Raw genomic sequence first — 19,235 nt, forward strand, 5'->3', positions numbered from 1 at the left:
GTCTTCAACATAAGATCTCCCACGAAATTGACTGGAAACTCTGCAAGTGTCTCAGTATATGTGTCAGCTCTCCCTTCAGAAAGAGCAGTCTTTGCCAAACACAGTTTCATTGGTGTATCTTTGCAAAGTGTTTGTTACCAGTTTTTCTTCTTGTATTCCCGATCCACAGTTCAATAAATCGGAAATTCTGCTGCACGATTATGCATGTGTCTTTTGGGATTACAATGCAAATGACTGGGACACAAAAGGCTGCACAAAAGAAGGAAACAAATCAGAACTGAGATGCAGGTGTAATCACGCTACTAGTTTTGCAGTATTAATGGTAGGACATTGTTTTTTAACAGCAAATCATTTGTCTTTTCTTCTCTGTTGTTGGTGGCTTTATAATAGCAGAACCTAAGTATAAGGCCTGTTCCAAACATACAGGATGATGCAGTCCCTGACCCCAAAGAACTAATAATCTAAGAGGAACAACAGAAGAGTGGGGGAGGGAGAAAGAAAACCATACAATCAAGATTTTTAAAAGATCAGCTGTCCCCAATTTCCCCTTTATGTAGACATTGCTAGTTGACCAATTTCTTATAGGTATCATGGGAGAAGTGATGCTTGAGAGAGCATAGGGATTGACATATCAGACTAGTGTTTCACCTAGTCCGGTATCTTGTTCCTGACAGTGGCCAATACCAGATGAAAGGGAGGTGCATGAAAATTTTTAGTTGACAATTAAAGAATAACCTGCCATAAGGGAAATTTCTTCCTAACCACTTTTAGTTAAGTATCAGAGGGGTAGCTGTGTTAGTCCGGATCTGTAAAAGCAGCAAAGAGTCCTGTGGCACCTTATAGACTAACAGACGTATTGGAGCATGAGCTTTCGTGGGTGAATACCCACTTCGTCGGATGCATCCGATGTGGGTATTCACCCACAAAAGCTCATGCTGTAATACGGGGTAGGCAACCTATGGCACATGTGCCAAAGGCGGCACACGAGCTGATTGTCAGTGTCACTCACACTGCCCGGGTCCTGGCCACTGGTCTGGGGGACTCTGCATTTTAATTTAATTTTAAATTAAGCTTCTTAAACATTTTAGAAACCTTATTTACTTTACATACAACAATAGTTTAGTTATATATTATAGACTTATAGAAAGAGACCATCTAAAATGTTAAAATGTATGACTGGCACGCAAAACCTTAAATTAGAGTGAATAAATGAAGACTCGGCACACCACTTCTGAAAGGTTGCCGACCTCTGAGCTAATATGTCTGTTAGTCTATAAGGTGCCACAGGACTCTTTGCTGTTTTTACACTTTTAGTTAGAGGCTGGATTATGTCCTGAGGCATGAAGGTTTATATCCCTTCTAAAAAATAAAATAAAAATCCAACCTTATATAACTGAATTTTCTCATTACCCATATAAACGTCTAACCCTTTGGGGGAAGTCTACTAAGCTCTTAGCTTCGGTTATATCTCGTATTAATGAGTTCAATAGATTGATTTTTTTTTGTGGGAAAAAAATGAATGTCCCTTTGTTTTAATAACCAGAGAGTAATTAGGAATTAATGGCTTTTCTGTGTCATTCATTATTCTGTATATCTCTGTCATATCTTCTCTAAACAAAAGAGTTCCAGGGTGAAATCCTGGCCTCATGGAAGTCAATAATGGGAGTTTTGCGATCAGCTTTCAACAGGGCCAGGATTTTACCCCTAATCTTTTTAATTTTTCTTCATAGGCAAGTCTTTCCATGCCTCTAATAATTTTCATCACCCATCACTCAATTGCCTTTATGTACTATATCCTTTCTGAGATAAGATGACCAGAAATTAAAACCGTTTTGCCCTTAAGGGTGTAACTTTAAATTATATAATGGTATTATAATATTTTCAATGTTGTCTGTACCCAGGCACGCCGATGCAGGGGGGAAAGGGGCAATTGCCCAGAGGCCTGGGTGATTTAAAAGGACCCAGGGGCCCCCGGCAGCACAGCGGGGCTAAGGCAGGCTTCCTGCCCACCCTGCTCCATGCCGTGGCTGCTCCCGGAAGCAGCCAGCATGTCTCTGCAGCCCCTGGAGAGGGGGTCTCTGTGCAATGCTCCCGCTCCGTACCAGCTCCATGGCTCCCATTGCTGGAGGGGTGGTGCCTGCAGGCAGCGGTGTGCGGAGACCCTCTTGACCCCCCGCCTATGAGCCACTGCCAGAGGGGAGAGCTGGTACCTTTTGGGAGCCCACCAAAGTAAGCACTGACCCCCTGACCCTCTCCTTCACCCCAACCCATTGCCCCAGCCTTGAGCCCACACCATGCACCCCCTCCGCACCCAAACTCCCTCTCAAAGCCCAACCCCGCACCCCCCCCACCCAAACTCCTTTCCAGAGCCTGTCCCCTCTCCCTCACCCAAACTCCCTCCCAGAGCCCACACCCTGCACTCCCTCCTGCACCCAGTCTCCCTCCCAGAGCCCGTCCCCTCTCCCTCACCCAAACTCCCTCGCAGATCTCACACCCCACACGTCCTCCCACACCCAAACTCCCTCCCAGAGCCTGCATCCCGCACCCTCTCCTGCACTCCAACCCTCTGCCCCAGCTTGGTGAAAGTGAGTGAGGATGGGGGACAGCGAGCGATGGAAGGAGGGGGGATGGAGTGAGCAGGGGGCAGGGCCTCACAGAAGGGGTGGGATGGGGTGTGGTCTCAGGGAAGGGGCAGGACAGGGGCGGGCAAAGGTGTTTGGGTTTGCGCGATTAGATTGTTGGCAACCCCACCAGGTGGGCATGTGGAAGCCCTGGCTGTACCAGAAGAGCACGCCCAGCAGTGCAGCCAGCAGCTTGCTGGGCACCAGTCAGCACAGGCATAGCACTACCCAAATGTCAGGCAGACCGTGTCCACACGGGCGCAGCTTGTGTATGCATGGGGACCCATTGACTGTTCTGCCCTGGGGTCTGGAACTGCTGTCGGCAGGCCTGTCTGAAGCAGACATTATATATGCTAACATTTTGTTTGCTGCTTTTACTGTAACCATACAGAGGACAGGTTTTGATTTGCTGTCCATAATATTGCCCAGATTTTCCCCCCTACAGGTCACAATTAATTTAGAATCCAGAATTGTATATTAGTAATTCAAATTACTCAAATAAGTAATTCAAGGTATATTACATTTCTTAACAATGAATTTCATCTGCCATTGCGTTATACATTCACTTAGCATTGTTAGGTCCCTCTGAATTCCTGAAAAACTTCTCCAGTTTTGATTAATTTTGTGCGACCTGCAAATTTTGGCAGTGGCTAGTAGTAGCCATAACATTAAAAAACCACTATTATTCCCATGTGCAATTGTCCACATACATTTTAGAGAGAAAATTATTTCCCCCACAATATGCACACCCAACTAGCTGAATAACTTATTTATAATCAATAAAAAATATTTTCTAGAGCTTCAAGATCAATTACAAATACGCCAAACCTCTAGAGATTGTCTCAAACATTGGTACTGGAGTCTCCATTGTTGGTCTGGTTATTACCATTCTGTTTCAAATTCTCACCAGGTAAGAGAAAAGACATAAAATAGTCATTATCTGCAAAAATATTGTTATGCTTATTTAACATTATGCCACTCTGAATATGGCCTGAAAAAAGTGAGTGAAGTCACTTTATAATATAGATGGATACTCTTAATACCTTACTATTGCACAGTATCAACAATATGTTAAATATGTTGTAAGACTAAGGACGGTGCGGCTCCAGGCCCCAGCACGCCAAGCGCATGCCTGGGGCTGCAAGCCACTGGGGGCGCTTTGCCGGTCGCCGTGAGGGCGGCAGGCAGGCTGCCTTCGGCGGCTTGCCTGCGGAGGGTCCGCTGGTCCCGCGGCTTCGGTGGACCTCCCGCAGGAGGGAGGTCCGCCGAAGCTGCAGGACCAGCGGATCCTCCGCAGGCAAGCCGACAAAGGCAACCTGCCTGCCGTGCTTGGGGTGGCAAAATGCCTAGAGCCGCCCCTGACTAAGGACCAGTATTGTCTAGCGGTTAGAGCAACGGACTGGAAGTCATGAGACTTGGGTTGTCCTCTCTGTGTCACTCTCTTGCTGTGTGACCTTCAGCAAATCACGTAACCTTTCTCTGCTGTGGTTTCCTTTTTTAAAATATGAGGATAACAATGCAGTAAAATTAATTACAAAAAGTCATTATGACAACTTATATTTGAAAATACTTTAGATTCAAAGAGAAGTGGCACCACAGAGTTCTGAAGAGTATCTCACAGCCCAATCTGTGAGGTACTGAGCCCTTCCTATGAGATACTGAGTACTACCAACCCGCTTTGACTAACAAAAATTTACCCTAAGGTCCCAATCCTTCAAAGGGATCCACAGAAGCAGGCTCTGTCAGTAGGAGTCCATTTGGATTCTATGTAGTTTTGACTAATTTTACTTAATTATTTTGAAGACAATCAAAAGTAACAAATGACATTTCATTGTATAGACAATAGTATGATAGATACAGAGACTGATGCAGGATAGAAATTTATATTAGGAAAGATGGTTCTACGGGATTAAAAAGACTGAGAGACAATGCTAGAAGCTGCTGGTTTTAAGGTATTACTGCATGCAGGAGATAATATTTTCAAAACTTTAGTCTTAACACTCCAGTCCATACAGGCCAAATTCTGAAGTCCTTACTCAATGCAAAACTCTCATTGGCTTCCCTTGAATTTTTGCCTGATTAAAGACTAAGTAAAGACCTCAGGTTTTGACCCAATGTGTTTTGATACATGATGGAATGATGTATTTTGCTCTAAATGTGCAACGGCTTCTATAAAACTCCCCTGAGACATCAATGTATTAGTTAATATCATGTGATCTTTTCTCAGGCAATAGCCAAACTCCAACTCGCATAATGGCAGCTATCTTAGCTTAATGACAAAGTCTGTTTCTGGGAGTTGTTCTGATCTTGCTTACACTAGTGTAGTTCAGGTGTAATTCCACCAAAGTTAATGGAGTTATACCCATGCCAGGAAGGAGAGAATTTTTCACATGCATTTATAAAATATGTTGATGTTCCCAGCTCCTTGGACCTCTAAAAGTGTTTAGAAATATTTCTGTTACACTGTTTTCTCCCTCTTACACTGAAACTAACCAGCTTGGAAAGCAGCAGAAAAGTAAGGAAATGTGTCCCAAATATTGTAGTAAGGGCCCAGTCCTGCAAGGTGTTGAGTGCCCACAGTTCTCACTGAAGTCAAGGTGAATTTGATAGATAGGTGTGAAAATAAAAGTCATGTAGAACGCTTTGCCAAATGTTCATTGTCTTTTTTTGGCTTTGTAAATCTCAGTCAATCCAAGGTTTGTATTAAAAAAACTTTGCACACCCCCAGCTGACTTCTAACATGTTAAGAGATGCAGGAAAGGGGGAAATGTATCATAATTTCTTTTCTTGCTTTGCTACTTTTTTCTCAAATATGTATGGTGCTTACCAACCAATAGGAAAACACGAAAATTCTCAGTTACCTGGATGTTGGTGAATCTCTGCACATCAATGCTGATTTTCAACATCATCTTCATCTCTGGAATTGACAACCCAAATGCCAAGAATAATGTTGCTGTTTCCACCACCAACACCTTACTGGACTCAGACCGGGTAGATCCTCCTGAAAATGCCTCGTGTACGGCTGTGGCTGTCTTGCTGCACTATTTCTTGTTGGCAACATTTATGTGGACAGCGGTCAATTCTGCACATTTGTACTTATTGCTCCTTAAAACCCTGAGGCCCATTCCTGGACACTTCACTTTATTCATGTCAATAATTGGATGGGGTAAGAATTAGAGTCTTTTCAAAAGCCCTGCAGAGGGCTTTTCCAAATGTAAGTAGTGCATTCAGTGTAAGCTTTAAACATATTAACCCAATAGACAGAAAATGAAATACAGTCAGTTTTTTTGGTCAGCAATGTGGTTTAACAGGTAGCCTACAGTTACTTCTTATGTCCTTTTACTGATTCACCTGCAGTTTACTAGCTCAGTCTGCTGTCACTGCATTAATATGGAGATCAGTAGAATTATAGGATAAACATGGCATGTTCATTGTCACAGCAACTCCCATCTGCTGCATGCAACAAGAATTTTGGCAATAGTTAAGGGCTTCAAGAATATTTTATCACCTGAAACAAAATTGTTTCTGATAAATCATTCCATACTTGGAGGCAAATTCTGCCCTTGGAAGAGTATGTGAGATTCCCCTTGATTTCAATAGGAGCCATTCATCCATCCAAAAGCAAAAATTGGCTTGTATTATTTATTATGTACTACTTCTTAATAAACATTTAGCACATCTTCAGAGCATAGCAATAAGCAGCAATGCTGCAAGATTAAGGGGAACTACTGGGAGAACTGAGGGAGGCAGCGGGTACCCACTGAATAAGACAGGAGTCTCTGGGACTCAGCTTCATTCAGTACAGTATTTTAATAGTTGCATGAATATCTTAGTTGTCTTTGCCTCACTGAGTATGCAGCTGATGTGGGATACAGTTTTCTCGTGGCATCTACTAAATAGTTCTAGACTGTGAAAAGGGGCTAAGATTGCACAGTTGCTGTAAGAGAGCCAGCTGCAGCGCAGCAGAGGAGTTTGCTTTGCTGCCAGGATGTGGGGAGCTTCTAGAAGGCATGCTCAGGAACTGATGCTCCACAGGTAAACTCAGTAAGGTTTGGCCCTGAGCTTCCCATAGATAACTTCCCTACTCAATCCCAAATCCTGCCTTTTCTTCAAGGCCACTATTGCCCCTTAACTGAGTGCAGGACAGATAGAAAATGGGCCTTAACAAGCCTTGAGGGTTTTAGCAGGTAAGTTTCCCCCTTATTTGGGTATTTCTGCAGAAGGGGGTGATCTAGACCTGGGTAATTAAACAAATACACTACTGATCTCTCTCTCTATGTCTATTAGGAGTGCCTGCTGTAGTGGTTGCTATAACACTTGGAGCGACCTATAGAAAGGGCAAGCAATTAAACTACCGACAGGAAGAGTTGTAAGTAAATTAATGATTACACCACTTGTTTTATTGTATCTTTAATGCGCAGTAGCATTAATGCTACCCTGGATTTACTATGGTAGTAACTGTAACTAATTAATGAATCCAGTCCTGAACCTCTTAGTCCTTACCTAAGCAAAACTTCTGTTAAACTCAGCTGGAGTTTTGCCTAAATAAGGACTTCATGCTTTGGTCCTTTGTTCACAAATGCTGATTAAGGCACTGGCCAAAATTTGCCTTGAATGCTCATGCACAACTCCTCATTGACTTCAGTGGCAACTGGTGCATGCTCTCAGGCCCTTTGAAATTCAGACCACTTATTTAGGTGCCTAAATAGGGATTTAAGTGCTTAAATTTAGGCATGTACATTTTAAAATGTTGGCCTACATCACTAATGTCCACAATTACCCTATATTATTTGGTACCTGCTTTCTCTATGACTGCAGCCACACCATAACAGGCTGTCTTATTAAAATATACTGGGCTGGACACGGTCTGGAGTTGGCTCTAGTGGACCGTAAGTATGTAATCAGGTAGATTCTTTCAAGTGAGATGTAAAAACAAAACCCTTTCCACCTGGACCATTAAATATCCCATGGTGCTTTTCTCAGGATTTAGGGAGTATTAATATTCTTATCTGAGATTGTTAAACAAAAACACGACTGTTACATTGTAACCTCATCCTCCCTTCCTTGGTCTCACTTATCTGTTTCAGCTGCTGCCCCTTTCATCTTGCCATGAACATAGATTGTAAACTTTCTGGGGCAGGGGCTTTCTTTATACTACATGTATGTACAATCCCGAGTACAACGGGGCTCTCTGATCCTTGATTGAGGGTTTTGAGGCTTTATTCTAATACAGACATAATAATAATAATTAATAATAAACTCCCATGTCCTGGTCAGATTCCAGTTTGGATAATTACATTCTATCTCCCGCAAATTCTCCTGTGCAGTTTCAGTTTGCTAACATATTCTTCACTTCTCCTGGAGAGAAAAAAAAAATTAAAAATAGTTTTATTAGTGCTGAATGTCTACAGTGCCCCATTCTAGATATGGCTGCATTTCACTAGTGGGTGAGTGATGTCTATAAAGTCCTCTGGGATCTTTCAGGGCGAAAGGTGGTGTATTATGTTATGGTTATGCATTCTGAATATGTCTGCCAAATCTGCTGAAATGGTCTCTCTTTATGTTTAAGTTGCTGGCTTGCAGTCCTGGATGACAAAGGGGAAGTGAGCATAAAAAAGCCCATGATAGGGGCATTCCTTTTGGTAGTGGCAGTCATCCTTCTGTTTAACATTATCATCTTTGTCAAGATCACTGTCTTAGTTATGTGGAAGGAGAACACAAATCTGACAAGGTGAGGGGGTGGAAGAGAACTCAGAGCATTTAGAATATTAATATATGTTTTCTCTCATATGACATGGACTCAAACGTTTGACAGAAGGCTCTTTCATTTAAAAAAATATATTTTCAAAGAAATTAGAATATCAGAGTGCAATAGCCCTCACAATCTCATTGACTTAACATAGTGGGCCAAATTCTGCTCTGTGTTACACTGGTACAAGCTGAGAGAAGACTTTGGCCCTGTCTCTCTTTTGGCAGCAGTAGACTTTGCCCTTGGAAAATCTGATTCTTGGTCTCAAGTGTTACCTGCTGTCTTTCATAATTGTTCTTTCCTTTTTAAAAAAAATGTTCACTGATGATTTTGAGCATGACTTTCCTCCTTTGCAGCCCTTTTCCTTCGATGTTCATGAGGCTGAAATGTTCAAACTTGGGTAGGGTGACCAGATGTCCCAATTTTATAGGGACAGTTCCAATTTTTGGGTCTTTTTCTTATATAGGCTCCTATTACCCCTCACCCCTGTCCCGATTTTTCACACTTGCTGTCTGGTCACCCTAAACTTGTGTTGCAAAAGTTAGGCACTTTAACATGTTTTGGGCCCAATTCTCCTCAAAGTGCACTGGGCCTGATCCAAAGGGAGCCATTTCATTGACTTCAGTGGGCTTTGGATCATCCTTTAAACTAGTTTTATATGAGTGTTACTTCACTGATCTCAATGGATTAATTCCTGATTTACATCAGTATAAGTGGGAAAAGAATCAAAGCCACTGTCACAGCCCATTGAGAATTATGGGTGCTTATCACCCCAGGAGTCAAAAATCAGGCCACTTATTTGGAAGTCTAAAAATGTCTGATTTTACATAGCCAGATTTCAGAATGTTGACTGTAATATATAATGCTGAATTTGGATGTCACTGTTATTCTCATGTCAAATGATGTTATATTGGAAAGTCAGATTCACAGTTACTAAAGGAGAATATGCATTTATGTCAGTTTGAAAGAGAACTGTTACTTTTATTTAACCTGGAAAAGTGTTGCCTTCAACAAATGTTTACACCATTGTTTTAATTCCCCCTACCCCTATAATTTTTAGAGATGAATCAGAACCCAAAACACCCTGATAATGAAATATCCTCAGAGCTGAATCCAAACATCATGGGGGGGCCTATCTCTATAATAGGTAGAACTTTGTGGAAATTTGAATCAAAATAAGAATTCTTCTAATTTAGTCCCATTTCTAATAGTTTTCAACAATAATAGTTTATTTTTTATTTTATGTTATTTCATTATTCCTTCCTGCTTTCTGCTGCATTGGCAGCTTTTTCTCTCTCTGTATCTAGTAAGGTAAAGTACCTCCAGCAGTAATTGTTCTGCTGCTATTCTTATTAGTGCTTCAGAGCAGTGTAGGGAGATATCCCTTTTGATCTGCTCAGTTGAATTCTCTCTGTTCTGGACACAGCCTAGATTGCTACTGAATAATCCTTAAATGCAGGATACTAAATAAAATGGTTGAATAAACCAAGACAATGCTTTGCTTTATCCGTACATTTTTTAACATTTGGGAATGTTACTTTTTTCCCCTCTTCTAGCAATAAAAAGAAATCATTCACAACGAAGATATTTGGCACTTTATCTGTTGCTGTAGTGCTTGGAATCACCTGGATCCTGGGCTATATGATGCTAATAAATCAAGAGGAAACAAATTTTGTCTTCAGCATTTTGTTCTGCATTTTCAATGCCACCCAGGTACAGTATGTAGCTGTTTCAATACTGATGAATAAGACATTGAAAAAAATGCATCTCCTTTCCCTCCATAATCCAGTATCTTAGTAAACTGTTGGAATACCATGTTGCTTCATACAGAAATTCAGAATCTTTGTTTAAAAATGGCTGAGAGTTGACAAATATTATTCATAAAACTCTTCTGGTATTACTAGGTAATGTGCTATTTTATTCCATAGGACGTGTAAGGTCATCACTGAAAAGACTTGTCCATATGTAGTGGCTTCTCTCTGTACCAGACCATACAAAAAGGGATTGTGAGAGTGAATATTAGGAAAAACTTCATTAGCTGTGGAAATGTCAGCCAAGGGTTGGGGTTTGTCTTCATAGGAAGTTATACCAGTATAAGTAAGGCTAAGATTTAGTGATGGGTATTTTTAGTAAAAGTCATGGACAGGTCATGGGCAATAAACAAAAATTCATGGCCCCTGGCTTGTCTATGACTTTTACTATAAATATCCCTGATTTAATCTTAGCTGCTCGTGGGGTACTGATGCTCTGAGGGTCATGGGGGCCAGTGGCTGGCCCATGCTCTGGCAGTGGGGGCTGACTGCCCCTGGCCATCTGCTGCTCTGCGGCCCCTGGGGACCACTGCTCTGACAGCCTCCAGGGCGGCCCCCGGGACCGCTGTTGCTTTGGTGGCTCTTGGGGCCAGCCACACCGGCTGCTTCTGGTACGGAAGTCACGTAGGTCCCAGAAAATCACAGAATCCGTGACTTCCGTGACAGACTCTCACCTTTAAGCATAAGGTATGTATGGTGTGTGAATTAAAATCACTATATTTATATTGGTATAATTCCTCATGTGGACACACTTATTCCAGTAAATTTCCCAGAGTACAAAAGTCCTTATTAACTATTTCATTCTTCATGGAAGAAAGGAGAGGAAGTTGTCACAGATATGCACAATTTACTATGAATTAAATCTCATTTTTGGTGCCACAAGTGAGATGGCGTTTAGGAGAAGCCACCACATTTTTTCCCTCAGTCAGGAAGGAGCTTATGACAGCCAGTATGTATTTAAGCCCCAGTGAGAGGGAGTCTAGCTCAAGGGACATGATCACAACTTGACCATCTGCACTATCTAGCGTGAGCTGTTTCTCTTTCTGATGACTCCCATGGGCTAGTCTTACTTTGTGGCCAGAGCTGGGAAGTTCCGCCATCCCTCCCCCCCGCCATCTGACTCTTGAAAAGCACACAACAGGGCAGAAACTATTAATTAAAATTTCCCTCAGCTGTTTAGATTCTAAGCATGAAAAAAATTATTTGTTTCAGAATAATTAAAAATAAAACATCACACCCCTCTCCACTGGAGTTGAGTTCATTTTTAAACCATGCAGTCAACTGTCTAGCCCAAGAGTGGCCAACCTGTGGCTCTGGAGCCACATGCGGCTCTTCAGAAGTTAATATGTGGCTCCTTGTATAGGCACCGACTCCAGGGATGGAGCTACAGGTGCCAACTTTTACAATATGAGGGGGGCTAATTTAGCTACCACGAGTCAGGAAAAAGATCTTGGAGTCATCGTGGACAGTTCTCTGAAGATGTCCACGCAGTGTGCAGAGGCGGTCAAAAAAGCAAACAGGATGTTAGGAATCATTAAAAAGGGGATAGAGAATATGACTGAGACTATATTATTGCCCTTATATAAATCCATGGTACGCCCACATCTCGAATACTGTGTACAGATGTGGTCTCCTCACCTCAAAAAAGATATACTGGCACTAGAAAAGGTTCAGAAAAGGGCAACTAAAATGATTAGGGGTTTGGAGAGGGTCCCATATGAGGAAAGATTAAAGAGGCTAGGACTCTTCAGCTTGGAAAAGAGGAGACTAAGGGGGAATATCATAGAGGTATATAAAATCGTGAGTGATGTGGAGAAAGTGGATAAGGAAAAGTTATTTACTTATTCCCATAATACAAGAACTAGGGGTCACCAAATGAAATTAATAGGCAGCAGGTTTAAAACAAATAAAAGGAAGTTCTTCTTCACGCAGCACACAGTCAACTTGTGGAACTCCTTACCTGAGGAGGTTGTGAAGGCTAGGACTATAACAGCGTTTAAAAGAGAACTGGATACATTCATGGAGATTAAGTCCATTAATGGCTAATACCCAGGATGGGTAAGAATGGTGGCCCTAGCCTCTGTTTGTCAGAGGATGGAGATGGATGGCAGGAGAGAGATCACTTGATTATTGCCTGTTAGGTTCACTCCCTCTGGGGCACCTAGCATGGCCACTGTCGGTAGACAGATACTGGGCTAGATGGACCTTTGGTCTGACCTGGTACGGCCGTTCTTATGTTCTTATGTAATGTGCTGGGGGGTGCTCACTGCTCAACCCCTGGCTCTGCCATAGGCCCTGCCTCCACTCCCCTGAGCCTGCCATGCCCTCACTCCTTCCCCTCCCCCCCAGAGGCTCTTGCATTCCAGGAAACAGCTGATTGGGAGGTACAGGGAGGGAGGGGGAGGTGCTGATTGGCAGGGCTGCCAGTGGGTGGGAGGCGCTAGGAACTGTGGGGGGAAGGGACTACTGACATATTACGGTGGCTCTTTGGCAATGTACATTGGTAAATTCTGGCTCCCTCTCAGGCTCAGGTTGGCCACCCCTGGGCTAGCCCATCTGTTTCAATGGTTCTGCTCTCTGTGAGAGTAGTTTCCCTGAAAGCAACTATTGACTGTATGGCAAATAGATATTATATTATTATTATTTTATCATTTGTATTACAGTAGACACTAGGGAAGCCAATCCTGAATCAGGGTCCCATTGTGATAGACATTGTACAAACACATAACAGTGAGACTATCCTTCCTTGCACTGAAGATCTTACAATCTAAGGCCAGGTCTACACTAGACATTTTTGCTGGTATAGCAATGTTAGCAAGAAATGTGGGGTTTTTACAACATTTCTACACCAGCAAAAACCCTCTATTATGCCAACATAAAAGTGCTTTTGCCAATATAGCTTATTTTGCTCAGGGGAGTACAGTAGTATAAGCTGTATAAGTATAAGCAAAAGTCCTTTTTTGCTGATATAAGCTGTGTCTATACTAGGAGGGGTTTCCAATACTGCTATACCAGCAAATGTTTTAAATGTAGACTGCACCTAAGTAAAAATGATTGAAAGTAAAGTGAATGAGTTGACATAACCCAGAGGGATGCATCCCGAAGATGTGATATGTTTTTGCAATGGCTTAAAATTTTCAAGTCCTGTCTACCTCCAGTTTTAACTAATGACTGATGCAGACTGTCCTATTTGGTGCCATCCCATATTGTAGTATTGCTAGAAGACTCTCTTTTACCTATAGTATAGGGTCTTGTATAACATATACTTAAGCAGGCCTCACATTCCATCCAGTAGAGGGCAATACTGACAAATACATACAGCATTCTTGTAATACCATCCTGTATTTCAAGGCATTAATGTTATGGTTAATAATTATAGTGGTTAGGTGACTAGTCTAGGACTTGGGAGATCCAGGTTCAATTCTCTCCTCTACCACAGACTTCTTATTTGACTATGGACAAATCACTTAGTCTCTCTTCCCCATCTGTAAAGTAAGGGTAGGGTGACCAGATAGAAAGTGTGAAAAATCAGGACAGAGGTGGGGGGTAATAGGCGCCAATATAAGAAAGAGCCCTGAATATCAGGACTGTTCCTATAAAATCGGGACATCTCACCCTAAATAAGGGTAATAACATTTCCCTACCTTAAAGGGATGTTGAGAGGATAAATACACTGAAGACTGTGAAGTGCTTTAAGATCTACCGATGAAAAGTGCTCTGTAAGAAATAGGTATTATCATCATTGCAATTATTCTTCAAGTCACATAAAAAAGACAGTCAATTTTACTCTAAGCTTTAATTTCATTTCATTACTCTGATTAACTCTGAGCTTTCATTTAACCCACAGGGACTTCAGATCTGTATTCTATATACTTTCAGATCACCAATCTTCAAGAAAAAGGTTACTGAGCTGTTTTCCTTTGTCTCACTGCCGGATATACCGATTTACCTGCATTCAAAGTCTTACTATCTTTTAAAATTCCGTTCTAAAAAAAACACATATGAGAACTTCAAACCATCTGAGACCTTTTCAGAGGAAACCTCCTTTTCCAGCAATGATCAGACATCTACGAAGAATTAAAATGTAAAATTGCAGCTTTCTGAGTTTGTTCTAGATAGAGATCATTGGTGTTTTGAATGACATGACCACCATGCCTGGAACAAGCGCTGGGCACAGATCAGAAGACAGTAGGGCAGCTCCCAAAAATGTAAGGCAGGATAACAGCTGTGCAGAGCTTATATGTGACACTTTAATTGTACACAACTAAGAAGTTCTTACAAGGGAAGTTGAAGGTCATTACAATATTGCACAAAATAGAAGGACGTTTGTCTGACTTAGTCATGTCTGTCTGTTCTCCCAGATATATCTATTCCTGGCCTATTTAATATGCTCTGTCCAAAGGTAGTCCTCTTTTCCCTTTCATAAGTAATTCCTGTTTAACTAAAAAAACATAAGCAAAAAAATAAACAGTAGAGTTCTCATTAGCTCTGTTTCCATATTCTAAATCGCTATTTGACTGTCTTTTAGAAAAATATCTTTATTTTAGAGTTGCCTATTGAGCTTCCCAGCTAAAAGCTTTTTAGGATAAACTGCTGCTATAAATGCTATAAAATTATGTCTGACTCCATGTGGTAGAATGAGCAAATAAATTAGTGTGATGAAACTATTGCCATTTGTTGTGAGTATTTAATATGGTCAGTTTATAATGGAAGAAACTTAAAATCAAATGAGAAGCAGCACATGATGTCAAAGGGTCCTGGGGAGAAGTGTCTGGATGTTGATTGAAGTCAAGAATGGGGACAGCATGAACAGCAGATTATCCTTTAGGAAAGAAGCGTTGTCTAGTCTAGTGACCTGAGCAGAGGCTTGGGGGCCAGGAGCTCCAGTGTTCTAATTCTAGCTCTGACACTGAATCACTCTGTGACCTTGAGAAAAACTCAACTGTGCTATAGTCAGTTCCTTATCTGTAAAATGGGGTTGATAATAATATTGACCCTCCAATCCTATACAGTATGTTGGGGGAAGTCTGTGAGAATTAGATAGTTCCTGGATAAAAAGAGAATATCTTTTCCTGATTCAACAGGCCCTGATATAGAACATTGGTATGATTAGCCATTTCTGGTGTTAACAAAAGAATGCTTGTGGTAAAGGTTAAATAAAATTCTGACCTTAAACAATTTGTACATTTCTCTCCCTCTCCCCCCACCGCCTTCCCTCTTTTGGTTTTTAATGAAACTAAAATGAAACAAACATGATGGCATGGTTTGCAAACTCCAAAGCTGCCTTGTATCAGGTAGCAGTCTTGATCCAATATGACGACCTGAACCTTGGTGGGTAACCTTTGGGGATACACAGAACCATGCCTTGATGGAAGTCTTTAAAAAGACCAGTTTCAGAGTGGTAGCTGTGTTAGTTTATATCAGCAAAAAGAACGAGGAGTATTTGTGGCACCTTAGACACTAACACATTTATTTGAGCTTAAGCTTTCGTGGGCTAAAACCCACTTCATCAGATGCATGCAGTGGAAAATACAGTAGGAAGATATATATATACACACACACACAGAGAACATGAAAAAGTGGGGGTTGCCATACCAACTCTAATGAGACTAATCAATTAAGGTGGGCTATTATCAGCAGGAGAAAAAAAACTTTCGTAGTGATAATCAGGATGGCCCATTTCAAATAGTTGACAAGAAGGTGTGAGTAACAGTAGGGGAAAATTACCATGGGGAAATAGTTTTTAGTTTGTGTAATGACAAAAGACCATATACCTGTACACATCCTGTGACAGAAAATTCTGGAATAGATCTCAGTCAATAACAAAGAGAGGGGTCTTTTGGCCTGAAAACCTCTCCAGCCTCCAGAAAACCATAGTCTTGGTGGGAGGGAGAAGGTACACATCTCCTTTAGATTGGGGATCCTTTAAACAAAAGCAGTTATGTCAGATATGAAACTGGAACCCACTATCACTACTAGGAGGAAGGTGGTGAGGAGCACTTAAACTGCAAGGGAGTTGTCCATGTTGTACTATCATGCATACATTCTATCACACTCCCTGTGGACAAGACACTTTAATTTTCTGTGTATATGTTTCCCCAACTGTAAAAAGAGGTCCTTAATACCTAGTGTTGTAAATCCCTTTGATATCATTGGAAGAAGGGTGCTCTGTACAGCAAATTATTATCATTATTGCAGAAAATGTTTGTTTTTACTGAAAGCCATGTAAAGCACACTCATACAGTGATGATTGGTCTTTATGATGAGTGTAATACTACTGCTCAAGCTTTGTTCAAATTTATTTAACTTTTTTGGACAAAAGTGTAGTTATTCTATAGAATGACATCAGATAAGTTTTGCATTGTACATTTGATATTAGATTATTTAAATATACAAATAATTTCCCTCTCTTTATAGACCTCAAAAATTAACAAAAAACCCCAGAAGAATTGGCATGATTCCTTCTGTTCAAGGTATTGGCTTTGGTATTGATGCATACTGGACACATTGTAGCTAGAGACCTGAAGCGTTGAATGAAGTCTTGCAACAATTTGTATTGAACTTTTTGGACCCACAGTAGCACAATAACCATTTTCAACTCCCCTTGAAAGATGGCGGGGTGTGTGTGTGTGTCAATGTTTTTGAACCCCAAATTTAATCTTTTTTTAAATCTTTGCTTAGCAGCCTGTGTTTAAGCGCAATAGTTCAACTCTTATCTACACGTGGAACACAGTGATCTTATTAATGGTGCTGAACTTTGATATTCTCTACCATGTGGATGTTAAAGAGGTAAAGTTTCTTGCTGGTAACTAACAGGAAGTGGTGTGTCCATAAAAGCCACCAGTTTTGGGGGAAGGGCTGAATGATCTGACCAAAGGTATGAAAAATGAGGGAGGAAGAGAGTCTGACTAGAAGAGAGCAAGTGTGTATGTGTGTCTGGTGGTGTTGAACAGCAAAAGAGGTGTGACCTATGTTTGATATTGGAAATCTGTATTTTCTAACATTTTTTCAGGGGATGCCATTGGGACTACCAATCCTCTCTTATTAAGTAACATTTAGCAGGGGGTCACAAGGTTATTACCTGGGGGTCACAAGCTGTCAGCCTCCACCCCAAGCCCTGCTTCACCTCCAGCATTTATAATAGTGTTAAATATTTTAAAAAGTGGTTTTAATTCATAAGGGGGGGGGTCACACTCAGAGGCTTGATGTGTGAAAGGGGTCACCACTACAAAAGTTTGAGAACCACTGCTCTAGTGCCATGGAGCAGACTCAGACACACACCATGCATGCAAGGTCACACTTGCAGGATGTGTCCCATGCCAATCTAGGCATTACTGGGATGTCTGGTATTTCGGGAAAACGGGAGCGGCCACCCTAGCCCCTTCCCAGCCTTGGGCTTGCTGCCTCCTCTGCTGACCACCCCTCGGCCAGGTCCCAGTACCTCCCTCTCTGCCCCCCAAGCTCTCTCTTTGTGACAGGTTTGTACAGCGCCCAGCACAGAGGCCGCGACTCTCCACGTCGCTGTGGCACAATCAACGCCATGGGGCACCTCCCTTGCTACACAATCCCCGCCCCTGGGGCAGCTGGTGCGGCGCACGCGTGGAACCCGGCCTTGCTCGCTCTGCCTAAGGCGGCGGCGGCGGGGGGGGTTTCTCTTACCAGGCATGCGCACTCCTGCCCTAGCCGTCGCCGTGCCAGCGCACGCGCAAAGCTAAGGCCGGCTCTGCTGTGAACGGGCGCCTTAGGATTACTGACTGCGCATGCGCAACCTCCTACATCTGGCCTGGCCGGGTCTGCTCCGGCGCTTCGCTCCATCAGTGCGCACGCGCCGTTGGGCCGCCCTCAGCCTCCTTCGGGGCGAGTGCGCCTGCGCGACGGCCCGGCAGTGGCACCAGCCGAGATCCAGCCCTTCTGCCCTGCCACGTACGGGCGGCGGCGGCGGGATCGGGACCGGAGCCGGAGCCGCGGGCGCCACCGCACGCGCAGGAGAAGCCGGAGTAAGCGGCGGGGAGCGGGGCCAGCCGGCGCCGCCCGGGCTGAATGGGGGCGGGGGCGCGCGAGGGGACCCGGCTCGGGCCCCTCCCCCCTGGGGCGGGGGGAGACCCCGTAAAATATCCCCCCGGGGACTCGCCCCTCCCCCGCCTGGGGCCCCGGGCCGGGGGTGTTACTGCCCAGCTCTCCCCCCCCCCCCCGGGCCAGGGGCGCCTCGGGGCCCCTCCCCCCCCCCCCCCCAGCACAGCCCGAAGTAGCGCTCGGGGGCGAATGGCCTTGGCGGCGGCGGCGGCTGCTGGGATCGGCCCCGCTGGAGGAGGGGAAAGAGGAGCCAGCTGTGGCCCCCCGCCCCTCCCCGCCCCCAAATCCCTGTGAAGTTCACGCGCGTCTGGTCGGTTTTACTTCTCCAGAGCCCAGGAGCAGCTGTGGGGCTGGCCCCGTTCGTGGGGCGTGTCTACACGGGAGTAGTGCGCGGTGTCCCTGTCTGGCCTGAGTCACCACCTCGCGCTCATTGAGAATCAGACGCTCTTCGGCCTGGGCTACACTTAAATATTAGATCGACCCAGCTACCTCACTCAGGGTTGCAAAAAAATGTTGCACCCTGCATGACGCAGTTAGGGTCACCCCTAACCTCTGGTGTAGATGCGATGTTGCTCAGAAAGGTGGGTTAACTATAGCACTAGAAAAAATCCCTCCTTTTAATGTAGGAAGCGTCTATGCCATGGTGCTTTAGTGGCATAGTTGCAGTGCAATAGCTGTGCCACTGCATTGTAGACATTCCCTTACTCCATAATATGAATGGCCATACATGTAGTTAATAGGAAATAACTAATCTGCTTTTACCTCCCACCCCACCTTATTCCGGTTTAAATTTCACAGACAATGTAGACAATCCCATTTTCATTTTGCTCTTCTGTTGCCATCACTTATCTTTGTACTTCAGTGAGAAAAGGAGTGTTTTGTCTCCTAAAGCTTTGTTTAGTAGGGCTTAATGTTTCCCTGCTCCTAGCTCTGCTTCTGCTATATGAACCTGCAGGCAAATCAGAGGATTATGATATCGGT

At 43.3% G+C, this 19,235-nt stretch overlaps 2 protein-coding genes across 3 annotated transcripts in view; both read left to right on the plus strand.

The window, feature by feature from the left end:
• ADGRG7 (adhesion G protein-coupled receptor G7) overlaps positions 1-14,567 on the plus strand; it is a 29,717-nt gene extending 15,150 nt beyond the window's left edge. Inside the window, exons 6-12 of the mRNA XM_045001760.1 lie at positions 170-322; positions 3,419-3,531; positions 5,459-5,787; positions 6,909-6,990; positions 8,191-8,352; positions 9,927-10,083; positions 14,029-14,567. Coding sequence (XP_044857695.1) covers positions 170-322; positions 3,419-3,531; positions 5,459-5,787; positions 6,909-6,990; positions 8,191-8,352; positions 9,927-10,083; positions 14,029-14,262 — 1,230 coding nt within the window. The 3' untranslated portion in view covers positions 14,263-14,567. The remainder of the gene's footprint in view (positions 1-169; positions 323-3,418; positions 3,532-5,458; positions 5,788-6,908; positions 6,991-8,190; positions 8,353-9,926; positions 10,084-14,028) is intronic.
• A 3,453-nt stretch (positions 14,568-18,020) lies between these two features.
• Positions 18,021-19,235, plus strand: part of TFG (trafficking from ER to golgi regulator) — a 38,426-nt gene continuing 37,211 nt past the window's right edge. Inside the window, exon 1 of one of the 2 annotated variants that reach the window (XM_045001763.1) lies at positions 18,021-18,178. The gene's annotated coding sequence lies outside the window, so the exon portion shown is untranslated. The remainder of the gene's footprint in view (positions 18,179-19,235) is intronic. The other variant, XM_045001761.1, reaches the window with a different exon arrangement.

This window comes from Mauremys mutica, chromosome 1 (genome assembly GCF_020497125.1).
Source record: "Mauremys mutica isolate MM-2020 ecotype Southern chromosome 1, ASM2049712v1, whole genome shotgun sequence".
NCBI lineage: Eukaryota > Metazoa > Chordata > Testudines > Geoemydidae > Mauremys > Mauremys mutica.